Raw genomic sequence first — 17,337 nt, forward strand, 5'->3', positions numbered from 1 at the left:
TCTCAAAAGAAAATGCCCAACCTATTGATCCATTCCTCTAGGACTTTCTCTACAACAAAATTGAGTGATTCAGAGAGACTTATTAGTCACACACATGTGTAAGTAAATGGCTAATAGAGTGGATCTGACATGGTTCCTGGGAAAAAAGCCATTAAGACAAAGAGATGAATTTCCTGTTATGACATGGGAGATATATAGGAAAGGGGCAGGGAGAAGCCTCCCCTGATTTTCCTCACCCTGCACTCCAAAAAAAGCCATTAAGCTATGAAACAATTGCTACCAGCTTTGCCTCTTAGTAAAGTGTAATACTTGGGGCGCCTGGGTGGCTCAATTGATTAAGTGTCTGCCTTTGGCTCAGGTCATGATCCCAGGGTCCTGGGATCGAGTCCCGCATTGGCTTCTCTGCTCAGGGAGGCGTCTGCTTCTTCCTCTCCCTTTGTTCCTCCCGATGGTGCTCTGCTGTCTCTCTCACTCTTTCTCTCAAATAAATAAATAAAATCTTAAAAAAAAAAAAAGTGTAACATTTAGTAAAATGTATAACATTTAATTTGCAATATAATGGTATAAAGGTGTCTACATATACATTTTAAGTGTAATAACACCTAGAGTGGAAAGAAATGTCTATTTGATCTGGGGGGAGGACAATATATTTTAGGTCCTCCTGCACTCACAGTAAATTGGCAGAATTATAACACCCATGAGCAACTTTTCCAAGTAAACAATGAGGTTATCCTTAGTGCTCTGAGGCTTCCTCCCGCTGTGTTCTTCACAAAGAATGGAGGGCGAGGTTGGGAATAAGGGCGCTCAACACCCCCCTCCCCTGGCCCACAAACATATGTGCAGTTTTGTACTGAGAGTATGTCTTTCAAAATAGGCCTCCAACCAGGGACCAAAAGCTAAGTATCCCTCTGCCTGCATGACCACCTCCATGACTGATGGGAGTTATTCAATAGACGACATTCACTCCTAGCCTAGAAAATAATCATTCTTTGCTGAGTGATTTCCAGACGTCACTCCGGAAGGTGAAAGAACATGAAAACCAGCCAAGCCTTGGGATTCCTACACCTGCCAGGTCTGCTCTCTCACAGACTGAGCTAATAGGCCCTGGGACACACCAAAAGTGACCCAGAAGAATCAAACAACACTAGGCCTGCATCGTGAACATCTGGGCAGGTGATCACAGATTAGGCCTTATTTGTTTGCCGCTATTGTTTCTTGAAGTATAATTTACATATGGTAGAATGAAATATTTTCCAGTGTATCATTCTCTGAATTTAGACAAACTTAGACCATCAGGTAGCCACTGTCACGGTCAAAATTCCTTCACATCTGAAAATTCTCTTATATCCTTCTGTAGCCAATGCCCTCCACCAACCTGATTTCTGTCCTTATTGTTTTTGCCTTTTCTAGAAGGTCATAGAAATGGAATCAAATAGGAAATAACCAATTTTCATTTGGCTTCTTTCACTTAACAAAATGCTTTGGAGACTCATCCACATAATTGTTGGTATCACTAATTCATTCCTTCTTATTGATGAATAGTATTCCCCTCATGGATAGACCACAATTTGTTTATCTACGCACAGGTGAGGGACATTTGGGTTTCTAGTTTTTATTATTTTTTTATTTTTATTTGTTTAAGATTTTATTTATTTATTTATTTGATAGATACAGTGGGAGAGGGAACACAAGCAGGGGGAGTCAGAGAGGGAGAAGCAGGCTTCCCATTGAGCAGGGAGCCTGATCCGGGGCTTGATCCCAGGACCCGGGGATCTCGACCTGAGCCAAAGGCAGATGCCCAACGACTGAGCCACCCAGGCGCCCCTGTGTCTAGTTTATAACGATTATGAATAAAGCTGCTATTAAAATGTGCTTATAAGTTTTGAGAGGTCATCTTCTTCATTTGTCTTGTCTAACTATCTCTGAGTGGTATTCCTGCTCACATGACACATGAATATTTAACTTTATAAGACACTTCCAAACCATTGTCTAAAGAGGCCATATCATTTCTGCCAGCAACACAGGAGAGATGCAGCTCCTCTAAATCCTTGTCAGTACTAGATGTTGTCAGTGTCTCTGATCTGAGCCATTTTCATAATTACTCATGAACTTTGGATCTATCCTGAGCTATAAAATAAAACATTCTGGGGTGCCTGGGTGGCTCAGTTGGTTGGACGACTGCCTTCGGCTCAGGTCATGATCCTGGAGTCCCGGGATCGAGTCCCACATCGGGCTCCCAGCTCCATGGGGAGTCTGCTTCTCCCTCTGACCTTCTCCTCGCTCATGTTCTCTCTCACTGTCTCTCTCTCAAATAAATAAATAAAATCTTTAAAAAAATAAAATAAAATAAAACATTCTGAAAAAAAAAAATTAACATTCTGCTAGCTATGTTGTACTGGCTTGAATGTTTCCCCAAACTGCGTTCACCTCAAACCTCAGAAAGTGACCTTATTGGGAAATAGGATTTTTTTTTTAATATTTCATTTATTTATTTGAGAGGTAGAGAGAGACAGTGAAAGAGAGAGAGATGAGAGGAGGGAGGTCAGCGGGAGAAGCAGACTTCTGCTGAGCAGGGATCCTGATGTGGGACTCCATCCCAGGACTCCAGGATTATGACCGGAGCCGAAGGCAGTCGCTTAACCAACTGAGCCACCCAGGCGGGAAATAGGATCTTTGCAGATGCAATTAGATTTGTTTAGATGAGTTCCTCCTGGATTAAAGTGGGTCTGAATTCCAATGGCTAGTGTCATTATAAGAGGCCATCTGAAGACACAGAGACCCACAGAGGAGGCCACCCTGTGGCCACGGAGACAGCTGCAACAAGCCGAGGAACATCAGAAACCACCAGAAGCTAGAAGAGACAGAGAAGGATTCCTGGAGCCTGGGGGGAGTGTGGCCCTGCCAACAACTTGATGACAGACTTCTAGTCTCCAAAAGAGTCTAAAGAGAGAATAAAGTTCTATTACTGTCAACCACCTGGCCTGTCATACTTTGTCCCAATAGCCCTACAAAAATGATACCCTATAAACACAATTTATGAAGCACAAGAGTACAAAGAACTTTTAGAAGGTTATATTTGGCTTATATAAAGCTCTCTGAGGTTAAAAATATAACAATCATGTGTGTGAAAAATAGTTTTAAGAGGTACAAATATATCATTAGCAGCCTAAATTACTAACAACTATAAACCACTTGGACTAAATCTTGAATAATCTATAATGTAACTTTGTACTCATCAAGCTGACCTTCTGTTTGTAAATCCAAATTAGTGAAGACCTATTTTCTTAATCAAGAATCAAGGTCAGTCGAGAACAAGAGTCCCAATTGTTTCTAACCTATGGCTATTGAATATGGAGACCCACATTTTGCAGACTGTTCTCTAAAAGATCATGAGATAGACTTTGTTTTTGTTTGGTAGTTTTTGTGGTATAACCCATACTGCAACCTTACAGGCTTTTTTTTTTCTGATTGCAAAATAGTATGTTCATTTCCCCTGCCACAGGACAGAGACTAGTTTTTTGAAAACACAGCTTCTGTGGCAAAGCCAGTCTTGGCTATTTCATAAAGTACATGTCACATTTCAGTTTTCGCACAAGCCTCTTCCAGCTCCTGAGGAAGAAAATAATCCAGCCCTCAAATCCCTATCAGACTTCTTTAGGCATGCAAAGGGACCCCCCCTTCCCACTCCAAAATTCATGAAAGAAGTTGATTCTTCTTGTACTCCATTATTCAGAAACATATTACTAGCTCGATGGTGATTATATGAACTCAATAACAGAAAATAAAGGAACAGTCCGTTAATAAGAGTCAGTAGTCAGTAACAGGTTGCAGCTTATGCCACCGTGATGTGCTGAGTGGTTGTTACAACAGGACAGGAGATGAGACAACAGGGCAGGAGACATGGTACAGATAGATGTAAGCAGGAGTTCCTTTATTTTTATTTTTTTTTAACAATCATTCCTCTATTTATACTATGAAAGAGCCTGATTTTGTTTCCCATGATTGCATGAGCTATACAACAAGCTCCAGTCTAACACCACATGTCGTTATATGAAGATCTGGGAGGAGTCTCTGGCTCTCGCTGAGCCTCTCCTGAGTCATTTTCCGTATCATGTGCTGTGGAGGAACAGCTGTACCAAGCCTATGTCTCTAGGGTAGCTGGTGAGCACATTCACCCATTTCATACCAAGTTTGTAGGGTAAGGCCAAGTGTCATCACCTAAATTGAGTCCAAAATTGTTCAGTGACCCAGATAAAAGTCTGGTTTTTCACTCCTCCTGCTTGCTAGTCAGCATGCACTGTTCTTTGAGCATCTGGAGCAATGCAGGGCTGGTGGGGGGCAGTGAGGGGAGACAAGGACTTATAATATTGGACCACCCCGTTCCAAGCTTGGGCAACTTCAAAGGACAGAGCTTAAGGAACTTGGAACAATCTGTACAACTTCACTGTCGCTGGGTCTGGCTAAACAGAAACCAGCCACTCTAATCCCCAACGCACATGTGGAGAACCATAAACTCAAGTAACTACAAATAAAAGGCCACGGAAGAGTGCCCAGATGCCCTTGGGGAGGGTATGGTGCAATCAGAAGGGAGCAATTGGGTAGGGGCTGTCCTTTCACAAGAAGTTGAGAGAAAGAGAAAAAACCATGGCCAAAATGTTTGCCTTGTTTAAATATCAGCAAGGATCTCTATTCATATTACAGTTCCAGTACTCTAGACAGGGAGCTAGGGAGCAGGAGGTCCAGAGAGGATCCCAAGCCACTGGTTTGCTCTGTTTTATGGGCTAACTAGATGTTGAAACTTAACTTGTAACAGCCAAGCATAGATTATTTTCCATTGCAGGGCGGTAGGAATTAGGCCTGGGCACCCTGTAGATGAAGAAATCCTTCCAGGGAGCTCAAGGTCATTGTTACAATGTATGGTATCCTTGAGATCAAACTGACAAACCATGTACTTGCCCACACACAAACAGAACCTCTAACAAACCAGAAGACTTCCTGAGAGAGAAATGAGACCTAATGCTTGTAGCCTGACTGCATATTTAGAAACAAAGCTAGAAGCAGATTCTGGAGTCTAGATGAAACCATCAGAGTAGCTGGTGAGCCTCTACACACCCCCCGTGCAAATTAACCTACTCCTGAACCTGGCTTGGTTGATTTCGAGCAGTTTCAGCTACCACAGAGACCTCATACTGCAAAAACCTGCAACACCGCGGCTGCAGATCGGACTGAATTAAACCCTCCTAAATCAGACTTTTCTAAGGTAAAGCAGGTCACACCAGCTAATAAAGAGTTAAAATGTCATTGTCCCATCGACTTTCTGGGAGTGTTCCTCAGAGCAAAACCCAGGGTATGGAGCCAATTTTTGATAAGAAAAAACAGAGTAACCAACAAACCTTGAGAGATAAGAAAGTACTGTTAACCGAAACAGTTGAGGGTTGACAAACCACTGGGGGTAGCTCTTTCTAATCTTCCTACATCACTGACGACAACACAAGCAACCGGCAAGAAAATGCCACACCGCAGGACAGTGTGTGACCAGGCAAAGAGGAGACCTCAGCGAGGATACAGCCTGGGTGTCTGCCTCCACGACCCTCGCGACCTCCCCGCGACCCTCCGCTCCCGCAGGCTGCGCCCCCCCCCCCCCCCCGACCCCGGCCGGGCCCCCCCCCCCCCCCCCCGCCCCCGGGCCCGCTGATTGGCAGGCGGTGCAGCGACTCCTAGAGCCCGGCTTTAGTTTGGCAGGCCCAGCGGAGGGCACCATCCTACCGTAGCCAATAGGAGGCAAGAGGCGGGACTTGCGGCCAGGAGGAGGTGCTGGTCAGGTGCTCTGCGCCGAGGCTGCGTGCAGGTGAGCGGCTGCAAGTTCAAGGGGCAATTCTCGCTTCCGCCACCTCCCCGCTATTGCCCCCGGGTCTCCGTGAGCCTCCCCCAGACCCTGACTCACCATCCTCTTGTCCCAACCCCATGCGGGCCGTCCGGATCACTGCAAGGGTAAGAGTCCAGGGGAGTGGGCTGCTTGCCTCCCGGGAACCCACACGGCTCCTGTGGTCCCCTCAGACCAGCCCCTCTTTCCTTGCACGCGCGCACAGCTCACGTGGGGGCACCTGCCGGCCTCGGTGGGCGGGAGGTCAGCGAATGGCTAAAGTATTCAACGCCCTGACCCTTCCCAGTGACTAGGTTGGAATCCCAGCGGGGAAGATAGGGCACTACTTCTTTCTCTCGACGCCGAGTCCCTCTAAACCCACCGACTCCTCCACTTTGTTCTCCGCGTTTGTTGGCGCCCCTTCCCTCTATTTGCAAGGCAGCCTGTGGGGGAAGGATTAGAGGGGAGGAGAACCTGGAAAGCAGCCCGGTGAAATCTGGACCGAGAACTAGGGATTCCACTGCACTGTGCAGCAGTTTGTGCATGGAAAAGAACGAAATCTGCTATTTCTTTCATCCCCACCCCCACCTCTTTGTTTATTGCTTTATGTCATCGATGTGATAATGTTGAGTTTTCTTACCAAACATTCCTAAGCTGTAGACAACACAGCATTTATTTTCTTCTGTCCAGGAAAGCAGTTCTTTCCTGCTTACCATAGTTGCTGAATTCATTTACTTAGAGGAAAATCAGGCATTTCGTGTAGTTGATTTTTTTTTTTTTTTAGCCTTAAATTATATTTGTTTCTTAACAGCTTGTGTGAGGAAGGTGAAGGGGGAAAAGGGTGAGGAAACAGCATCCTCAGCTATTTATGTTAGTAAATACAGTTGGAGTTCATTATTGGAACTGGTTTTTAAATGTTCCTTCCAGAATTAGAAACATTATTGCCATTTGAGAAATAGTTTTTAAATTTAAATTTTTGAACCATTGTCTGGAGACCGATACCTACTGCAGTTTCAGTTTAAGTAATGTTCTAGGTACAGTGCAATCATGGTTAAAAATTAGTGTATCTGAAAGCAAAGCAAGCATGCCAAGCTGTTTTTACTTACCTATACCTCTAATATAGCCAGCAAGACAAGACAGGATCTGTTTTTGAGGTTTAAAATATCTTCAGCATATTCAAGTTAACAAGGCATCAAAGGCTGAATTCAGGAGATTTCTTGGCACAAGAGTGTGGATAGATCCAGGTTTTGGTGGACTTACAAATACCTTCACGCAAGAATGGACAAGAATAAAGAACCAAAAATCCTTGCTTAATTTGCAAGCCCAATTAGAGTTCACAAAATTTACATATGTGTTGTTTATCCATACTGCCTTTTGTTAGCTTTCTTGAATAGAATAAAAACTTTTTAGACATATAAGCAGATTAAAAAAAAAAAAAAATAGAACAACTGACCAACAACCTTGATCCAAAGGGAGTCTTTAATCCTGGCAAGTGCTTTTTACACACATATCACAAAGATTAAATATTGATGAATTTCAGCTCACAGAAAGTCAACACCAGATTTCAGAATTATGTTTCTGTTCAACAGAAACTGTTTTAGAATAACAAAGGCTATGCTTTAATTATGAAATAAATGAATGCAAATTACACTACACAAGCATATTTGAGTATCACAAATTTTATGTCACTTCAAAAAACCAAGTTCATCTTTTTTCTCATTTCTCGAGTAACATCCCTAAATATAAGACTTTGGCTTTGAAAAATAGACGTTTTTTTTTAAGCATTTTTATTGGATTTGCTGATGGTACTTGCTTGTTTCTAGGTTCCTGTAGTTGGTCTAACCATAATGATAAATACTTTCACAGATATTAATTAGATTACATAAACTTTACAGGCCAAAAGTCAGAAGTCTGGGTCCCCTGCAAAAGTTTCTGAAAAGTTTTTGGTTTTCTCAAAAGTAAATTATAACATTTTAAAATGATATTTGGGGGGGTTACTTAAATAATTACTTTGAGAAATGTTTTGATAAATTCTTCGAAAGTAGCAGTTTCTAAAATGCAACTGAATTTCTTAGCTTTATTATGCAGGAAGCCCCAGGTCTCTTACTTAAGGTGGAACAACATAATTTTCCAGGCTGTGATTTATGACATAACTGCTATTACTAAGTACTGTTACTGTCAGTTTTGGGTAAGGTATACCAAAAAAAAAAAAATTGTTACTAACTTCTATATGTTTTCTATACAGATTATCTTACACTGAGCTGATCAAATACTTTGAAAATGACTTCCAAACTCCTCTGGGTGTCCTTCATACTTGCTGCGTTAATACTGTCCGTTACATTTTCTCTCCAACCAGACCAGCAAAAGGTTCTACTGGTTTCATTTGATGGATTCCGTTGGGATTACTTATATAGAGTTCCAACACCCCATTTTCATTATGTTATGAAGTATGGTGTTCATGTGAAGCAAGTTACTAATATTTTTATTACAAAGACCTACCCTAACCATTATACTTTGGTAACTGGCCTCTTTGCAGAGAATCATGGGATTGTTGCAAATGACATGTTTGATCCTATTCTGAATAAGTCTTTCTCCTTGGATAACATGACTATTTATGATTCTGAGTTTTGGGAAGAAGCAACGCCAATATGGATCACAAATCAGAGGGCGGGACATTCTAGTGGTGCAGCCATGTGGCCTGGAACCGACGTAAAAATACACAATAGCTTTCCTACTCATTATATGCCTTACAATGAGTCTGTGTCATTTGAAGATAGAGTTGCCAAAATTATCGAGTGGTTTACGTCAAAAGAGCCCATAAATCTCGGTCTTCTTTATTGGGAAGACCCCGATGATATGGGCCACAATGTGGGACCCGAGAGTCCGCTCATGGGGCCTGTCATTTCGGATATCGACAACAAGTTGGGATATCTCATACAAATGCTGAAAAAGGCCAAGTTGTGGAACGTTCTGAACCTAATCATCACAAGTGATCATGGAATGACCCAGTGTTCTGAGGAAAGGATCATAGAACTTGATGAGTATCTGGATAAAGACCACTATGTCCTGATTGACCAATCTCCAGTAGCGGCCATCTTGCCAAAAGAAGGTAAGTCTGACCGAGTGGTGATCTGGGGCTGGAGCTGGATGTGCCCAGTGTAGCTGAGGGGGGTATTTTTGTTTCTGTCTTCATAGGCTTGCCTGTGTCATGGTAGTTTTCTAGGGCTTAATCCTTAGTCTCTGAAAAGACAAAATCTCTTTTCTCAGTCTGTAATTTTTCACTTTTCCCAAGAATTTGAAATTGATGTTCTCTCTGTATTTACGGTAGATGGATTGAACCATCTTGGAACCACCAAATATGATGAAAGCTACAGCCTCCTTTCTGAGGAAAATTGAGATGGAAAGAGACATAGAATTCACATGCAATTACAGTGATTTTATGGAAGCCCTAAATTTAGCCTTCTGTGGATCCTTTTGTAGGACCTGCTTAATAGGGAGACAGTTCTGTATAGGAAGGAGAAAGCAGTGGTCAAGCTGAAGATTTCTTTTCCCTGTCTATAAATGAGGAAGTCATAACAATACATTGAACTTCTTACAAACCTTTTCTCAAAGCCTCTACCAACCTTGTCACCTAAGTGTTACTGCTGTTTTAAAGACAAGTGAACTAGTTCAAGTTTAACCTCACCAGATCACGAAGGATGTGCAGAGGGAGACTTCTGACTTCCTTTTTATCACCATCTAGATTAACTCTAGATATCCAGTGAGAGGACAGATTTTGGAAAGCTGAATACCTTACATACGAGCCTTACATACCTCTCAAGGGAATCAAGAGGATCATATGAAACAGCGAATGTTAAAATATAGGTGTGCACTTGCACATGAACCTTTTAACAAATTCAGTATAAAATAACAAGTCTTTTGTTGTTTGTGGAAATCACATTAACTCTTCAGTTTTCCTTATAAAATTGGGATGTGTCCTGTGTTGGGGGTGTTGGGAGGAGCCCCCAATAAAGGATTTAAAAAACAAGAAAAGGATTAAAGACACTGCATTTGAAGTTCCAGGGAGTGCTTTTGCCACGCCTCCAGGGGTTAAAGAATTTTCCTGTTTCACAAGCTGTGTTTCACCTCCAGGCTGCCCTTCCTATCTTTTTTTTTTTTTTTTTTTAATTTTATTTTGTTTTTTTCAGTGTCCCAAGATTCATTGCTTATCCTCCACAGCCAGTGCTCCATGCAGTACGTGCTCTCCTTAATACCCACCACCAGGCTCACCCACCCCCCCCCCCCCCCCAAAAAAAAACCCTCAGTTTGTTTCTGAGTCCACAGTCTCTCCTGGTCCCTCTCCTCCTCCGATTTCCCCCCAAGGGCTGCCTCGCCCTCCTCTCAGAGATTCTCTCTCCTTGGTGTGCTTAACTATCAGCACTTAGCTCTTTGTTTTTGTTTGTGTAGACATATTCCTCAGTGTCAACAGCTGCGGGGAGAGGAAGTGTGTAGTTAAGTCTTTTTACATTCGAGATTTCTGGTTCTATGTCCTCTCAGTTCTGTTAAGTGAATTTACGTACAGCAGAAGATGGGTCATTTCTGTTTGCCCCTCAAGATTCTTTGCTCAAGGGATAAGAGTCTTCAAGTATCTGGCTGTATTTCCTTGTGTTCTGCACAGTGGTGGTTTACCTCCCGGGGTGTTGTTGGCGAGGAATAAATGTTGCCAGGGTGGTTTCTTTAATCGTTAACAGTGAGTGCCTGGTTCTGAGTCCCTCTCCGTATCCTTCCTCTTTGAGGTAAATTTGATGAAGTCTATGAAGCCCTAGCTCATGCTCATCCTAATCTTACTGTTTACAAAAGAGAAGAGCTTCCAGAAAGATGGCATTACAAGTACAACCGTCGAATTCAACCCATCATAGCCGTGGCTGACGACGGGTGGTATATTCTGCAGAATAAGTCCGATAACTTCCTGTGTGAGTATATTACACCATTTCTTCCCATTCTGCGTCACTGTTTGTTGGAGTGGAGACTGTGCGTAATAGAGCAGTATTTATTAATCAGATAACTAACCGAGTCCTACATGAATAGCAAAGCAAAGATCCTTGGGACTTGCCCCTAAACATGCATTTCGCTGGAAGTCATCAGACCAAAGGTATGCAGAGTGACCCGGACAGCTAATTATAGCCATCATGTTCTTGAGAAAAACCTAATTGGAAATTTACAGATTGAATGTTTTTTTCTGCATCTGTTTCAAGTTCTAATTTCATAAGCACGTAATCTCTGTTTTTATTTGCTGTTGTTAGCTTTCTAGTTTTCTTTGCCCTTCTGGCTCTACCAAATACAGGCCAACTTTGTTTTCTAAACTATTCTGAAAAGAAGTGCGTATGGCCTGGAGGACCATTTATTTATAAAAATGTATTTTTCTAACCCCTAGTGATAGAGTTTTGGAGCTATTTCCACTGAATTTTTAATATAATGGACGTCCCATTTGAAATTCAGACATGCAAAAGAAGGGGCTTTCTGCCATCCTTAACATGTAATTTTTCTCTTATATAGCTTCTAGCAAGTTAGTCAAATGGAAAAGCCGTCCACAGGCTTTTACTGCTCTGTAATGGGCCCCTCATGTGCATATTTGCTCAACTCCCTTCCCTCTCCCTGCTCTGCTTTGTCCTGCTGCTGATTGACTTCTAACGACTAATTTCCCAGGCTCCTTTGCCAACCTGTTTCTGGTTATATGTGGCCAAAATAATAGAAGACACCCACAGGAGTTTGGGAGGCAGGAGTTGGGAGTTGGGAAGAAGCCAGGATATTTGTCCCACTCATCCTCCATCTTAGGTGGTGTCTGTGACGGTGACTTCCATTTCCTCTGTGGTCCCAGCTCCCTCTGGACAGCTCTTCCTACAGCTTCGTCTCCTACCGGGCAGCCCTAGCCTTTGGGCTCTGGCAACACCACCTTCTGTCCCTCCAGCTGCGGCCTAGGGACTGTTCCTAATCCCTTGCCATCTGGAGGAGGCTTCTCAGCCCTTAGAACTTCCCTCCAGTGAACTACCTTGCTGACTTACTGCTTTCCTGGTGGACATAGATATTAACATGGCCACTGATCAGTTCCCAGGGAGTTGTTTCTCCTCTGTTACTTGGATAATGAAGGAACCACATTGTATCAAAACTACACAGGAATGCTTTCTTCAGGCTTGGTCCTTGATCTACCTGAGATGTACAAAGATGTCCCTTGAGGTAGAATTGGGTTCCTATCATATTTGTTGACCAAAGGAAAAGCAGTTGCCTGACGGTGGCAATTGTAGTACATATAAGAATCACAGTGGCAGGTGTATACAGGTGCCTGGTGTCTCGTTCTTAAAGGTTTTACACATGGATGATGATCTGTAAGCTGATACTTACTCACACCAGGAGATCTGTTTTAAGAAAGCCTTTAAAAATAATTTCTTTCAGGGCACCTGGGTGGCTCAGTCAGTTAAGCGTCTGCCTTCTGCTCAGTCATGATCCCAGGGTCCTGGGGTCAAGCCCCACATCGGACTCCCTGCTCAGTGGGGAGTCTGCTTCTCCCTCCCTCTCTGCACCTAACCCACTTGTGTGGCACGCATGCGCGCTCTCTCTCTCAAATAAAATCTTTTTTTTTTTTAATATTTATTTATTTGAGAGAGGGAGTGAGAGTGAGCATGAGAGGGGAGAAGGTCAGAGGAAGAAGTGGGAGAAGCAGACGCCCCATGGAGCTGGGAGCCCGATGCAGAACTTTATCCCAGGACTCCCGGATCATGACCTGAGCTGAAGGCAGTCGCTTAATTGACTGAGCCACCCACGCCCCCCCAAATAAATAAAATCTTAGAAATAATTAAAAAAAAAAATTCTTTGGCCCAGAGAATAATTGCTGACTTTACATGTTCAGATTCTCATGTACTGTGCAGATAGCTCTTGTGGTAGCGGGGTTGCTCAAAAAAGAACTGCCTCTGAGGAGATTTGTCCTTTATAAGTAATGTGAGTCTGAGGGGCTCTCTTGAAATTTTGGTGTGGTGAACTGCACTTACGCAACAGATTGGTTATGCCTGTTTTTGCTAGAAGGTCTTAATAACACTCCTGTTTATGTTATGTTCAATGTGGTTATTTATTCAACAAATAAATATATGAAATAATTATTTCTTCAACAAATAATTACGTGATGGCCAGCATATTCCTTCTCAACCCGAGTTCCACAAGAGAATGAAGTCCTAATGTCCAAAAGCAGTGCTTCTCAAAATAGGTTTCCTGTAGGGCCCCTGGGTGGCTCAGTAAGTGTCCAGCTTTTGATCTCAGCTCAGGTCTTGATCTCAGGGTTGTGAGTTTGAGCCCTGCATTGGGCTCCACGCTGGGCGTGGAGTCTACTTAAAAAATAATAACAACAACATAAAATGCAGTGTTTATTATACAGGAGTTGTCATGCTTCAGTGTTTACATATCCTGATAAATCAGAAGACTTCTAAGGCTTTTTACTTTCTTTGTAGCCACACAAGCTCACAGTGCTAAATTGTATTTTGATCTGAACCACCTCTATCAAGGTTTTACCCATAAAGGTCCTGACATTAAGTTTTCCGCAGCGGGTTGTAGCTGTCGCTAGGGGTTTGATTTTTGTGGTGTCTTTTGTCTTCCCCACAACTGGTAATTGGTAATGGTGAATTTACTCTCTTAATGACTGAGAGCCGCTTTATCCCTTTCTTTAGAACATAATTGGAACAAAGTAGGTTACCTAAAAAGTACTTACCGAATATTAGTTTACCGGCCACCAGAAAAAAAGAAAAAAAGAAAAAAAAATGCTTTCATTTTCCCCTGACTTGGGTTCGGTTTTGCTCTTTACCTCTCCTCCTCTACTGTTTCAGGTTGCTTCTGCCTGCGAGAAAGATTTGTCATCAGTGTGACTTTTCATTTTCTAAAGTGGACGGTGATGTTGACCACAGTAGAGATTAATCATAAAAGATTCTTTTCTTTTAAAATATGAACAAGTTAAACTTTGCACTTAAGTTCAGAATTGGACGATACAACCGTGATTCTCGTTGTCCTGCCCTGGGAGTGGGGGCTAACTTACTCATCCATGTTCTCTTTCCAGTAGGCAACCATGGTTACGATAATGCATTAGCAGACATGCATCCGGTATTTTTAGCCCATGGTCCTGCCTTCAGAAAGAATTTCACGCAGGAAGCCATGAGCTCCACAGACCTGTACCCACTGCTCTGCCATCTGCTTAACATCACGGGCATGCCTCACAACGGATCCTTCAGGAACGTCCAGGATCTGCTCCGTTCAACAAGCCCAGGAGCGCTTCCTCCCACGCCGGGTCCCACACTTCTCCACGGTAGCGTCAAGCCTGGAGACGATGAGAGCGAGGAGTCCTATGCTTATTTCTTAGGGGTGTCTCTCGGCAGCATTTTGGTGATTGTATTCTTTGTGATTTTCGTTAAACATTTAATTCGCAGTCAGATACCTGCCTTACCAGATGTGCAGGCTGAAATCGCTCAGCCATTATTACAAGCCTAATGCTACTTCGAAGTGGAGATGTGTACTTACTTCAGTGTTTAAGGGTTTCAGATTCTAGGAAACCAGTTTCAGACATTTGCACAGATCATTAGGCAGTTATGTACATAGATAGGCACAGACACATACCTACAAAGGATTAAAGTGGGAGACATGATTCTGTTATTCTCTCTGGCTTAGGGTAGATAAAATCCTGCTGTATTTGGACATGGCACCTATAATGTATATATTTAATGGCTTTGCACTGTTTAAAGTACCTTATGTATTACACTTTAAATTACTCTCCTCATGGGTACTTTTATATGAAATGCACTTTATTGCTGATTATGTCTTGTAATTTGGTTGAAATACACAAATTGTTTTCTGCCCACATTACAGACTACTTGTTATTTGGTGGTCACACAGAATGAAATGTCTTATAATTCCTGAAAAATGCCAGAATCTGTCTCCTTAAACTCAGGAGTGCAAAAAAAAAAGTCAAAACTGTTGAAAATTAAACATGATAACCTTTGTACATCGAATTTTGGAGAGATGCATTCCCAACAGCGGGGTGCATCTGTGGGCATTCCTTCTCATATTTCTTTCTAAAAGACATGGGTTTTCATTTTATTTTCTTTAAAAAAAAAAAAAGGTTCAAGTACTGACAGACTCCTAAACATCCCATTTCTATCATGAAATTCATGATGGCTATTTTCTGAGGAGTCCTTTTGCTCTGATTCTTTAATAACAAAGACACCATGATACCCATGTCCTTCCTGTGTAGTCTGGCCCTGGCCCGCTGTGAACAGAAGCCATCGGTGATCATCCCAGCAATAAGCTTTTCTTCTTGTTCTGTGCTTACTTGCTTCTTTGAAAGCTAAATCACTATGAATCACATTAAAAAATCACATAAGATACAACAGTGTTTGTTTTCTTTCTGGTAACAAGTAGTAAGAGAGCAGAAGCTCCTCGAAGCCTTGAGCATTTGCGGATCCATAGTCGCCAACTGTGTTGGGTAAAACAGACCACGCGGTCCTCCAGTGGGACTGTGTGGAGCCAGGGAAGGAAAGTTAGGTGGGACCTTGTCTGAGATGTATCCGCCTTCCCCAGAGCAACACTGAAGGGTCCCTTGTGGCAGAAAGCAGTGAAATAGCTCGTAGCAGGGACAGGTATTGAAACAAGGAGAGTGGAGATCATAGCCTCGGTTCATGATCGAGCCCTGGGTGCTCGGGGATCAAAGCTGAAATCAGGTTCATGGACATCTGCTTGGCCGCTCAGCTCTTCTCATTTCAATCATCAAATCTGTGCTTTAGATTTCTGAAGGAGTCAGGCTGGGAGGACCTAGGGTTTACTTGTCGTTTCTTAGAGGAAAGAGAAAAGCTTGGAAAGAACTGCTTTCTTTGAAAAAAATAAAAGTTTATATAGACAGGTGGCCAATAGATGATATTGTGATTTTGTGTTGTTAATGCAACCGCTGGCTAATGATTAGATAAAATAGTGTAGGTATTCTAGAAAGAAAGATAAAGCAGATGTAAAGAACAAAAGTAGTTTTACCTTCAAAAATATAGTTGAATTTAAGTGCTCCCTAAAATAAAGTGAATGGGTTATTTTTTAAATGATACCATAAAGAAGGTTAGCACTCAAATCTCATTTCATTACAAAGCCTGTTAATCAAACAGAATGGAATTCGTGGACCTGCTCTGACATTAAAAAGCTGAGAAGTTAGATGGTAGATGGCAAACTCAAGAAGTCTGAACTCTGAATGAGACATTTGAGAATCCTTGGTGGCCACTCCTGTTGGCTTGCTGCATAGCCATGAACTTTACCCACATTATTGAGATGCCAGTGTAATGACCGAAAGATGAAATTGGTCTTTTTAAACGCATTACTGTTCAAATTCTGTCTGTACATTTAAAATCTGTTGCATTAAATTCACTTTAGAACTGCCTCAGTGGTAAGAGGAAAGCACATGCTATACCATTGATGAAACCATTAAAATTATGATCTGGATATTGGATTATTGCGGTTTCTTTTATTTACACGTACTCAGTTTCCTGTAAAATGCAGGAGAATTTGCCTGAAGGAAAGTAAAATTTTAAACTTCACTGGGAAATTTCATCATACCTTGAGAGCTTTTTTGTTTTATCTGCGTGTCTGCACCCTCAAGCTTTGTATGCACTGAACAGAAATTGCACATAGAAATAAAATTTATGCTAGCTGATCTTACTAATTGTAAGTGAGAATTATTTTAAGGCCAGAGGAAGGTACTCCATACCTCCCTCCCTCGCCACCATTTTTGCTGAACATCACTCATCAACTATTTTGTACCATCTATTAATTGATAAGATTTGTCTTCACTGTACATTTTGCAATTTCTTCTCCCTTTGCCACCTGACATTGAAATTTAAACCTGCTTTCAAAATGCTCTCTGACCTCTTCAGGTAAAACTAGGATCCTATTAATGTTGGTTTCTTGCAAGAACCTATTATCTCTAGAAAATCTGATGGGGGTACTAGCTCTTCGAGTTGGTTCATTAAGGGGAACAGACTTGAGAATCTCTACAGCCGGGAAGCATCTTAGGGACCGTTCAACCTCCCCTACTTAACAAGGATCTTAGGGACCATCCAAACCCCTTGACAGCTGTGATGATTGATAGGCATGGACATAGGAATGTCAGCCGGCAGCAGGACCCAGGATTGGATCGGATGTGAATCTAAATGCTCAGAATGAATGTTGAGGGGACATCGTTCATTCGTGACAGGCAGGGGATATGAAACAAAAACAATAATAAAACGCCTGGAAAAGTGAGAAACTATACAAGAAAATGTATTCATAGCTCCTAGTTGATATCATTCCATGGAGGGCTGCTATTGAGAAGTCTTAGGACAATTTATGTCACTCCCCCCCTCCCCCTCCCTCTCCTTCCCGCCCTCCTCCCCACCCTCCTCCACTTTCATAATGTTTCTTTTAAAGCCCTCAGTTCCTTGGAATTTTGC

At 42.3% G+C, this 17,337-nt stretch overlaps 1 protein-coding gene across 3 annotated transcripts; it reads left to right on the top strand.

Annotated features, from left to right (window-relative positions):
* Positions 1–5,774: 5,774 nt before the first annotated feature.
* ENPP5 (ectonucleotide pyrophosphatase/phosphodiesterase family member 5) lies at positions 5,775–16,567 on the top strand. 3 transcript variants are annotated; one of them, XM_059400330.1, is made up of 4 exons: positions 5,775–5,848; positions 8,109–8,972; positions 10,639–10,815; positions 13,938–16,567. In XM_059400330.1, exons 2-4 carry the CDS (start codon positions 8,144–8,146, stop codon positions 14,363–14,365), a joined length of 1,434 nt encoding a protein of 477 aa, XP_059256313.1. In that variant the 5' UTR covers positions 5,775–5,848; positions 8,109–8,143; the 3' UTR covers positions 14,366–16,567. The 3 variants fall into 3 exon arrangements, with proteins under 3 accessions (XP_059256313.1, XP_059256312.1, XP_059256314.1); XM_059400329.1 differs by having other exon boundaries at positions 5,795–5,991; XM_059400331.1 differs by having other exon boundaries at positions 5,795–5,991; positions 13,941–16,567.
* The last annotated feature ends 770 nt before the right edge of the window (positions 16,568–17,337 follow it).

The sequence above is a fragment of the Mustela nigripes genome, chromosome 5 (genome assembly GCF_022355385.1).
Source record: "Mustela nigripes isolate SB6536 chromosome 5, MUSNIG.SB6536, whole genome shotgun sequence".
NCBI classification, from domain to species: domain Eukaryota; kingdom Metazoa; phylum Chordata; class Mammalia; order Carnivora; family Mustelidae; genus Mustela; species Mustela nigripes.

Bases quoted from the DNA above. Each gene is read 5' to 3' on its own strand.
- ENPP5 (XM_059400330.1), top strand. From the start codon at position 8,144: ATGACTTCCAAACTCCTCTGGGTGTCCTTCATACTTGCTGCGTTAATA. The intron at 8,973-10,638 runs GTAAGTCTGACC...TTCCTCTTTGAG, and splicing joins GGCCATCTTGCCAAAAGAAG to GTAAATTTGATGAAGTCTAT. The intron at 10,816-13,937 runs GTGAGTATATTA...TTCTCTTTCCAG, and splicing joins TAAGTCCGATAACTTCCTGT to TAGGCAACCATGGTTACGAT.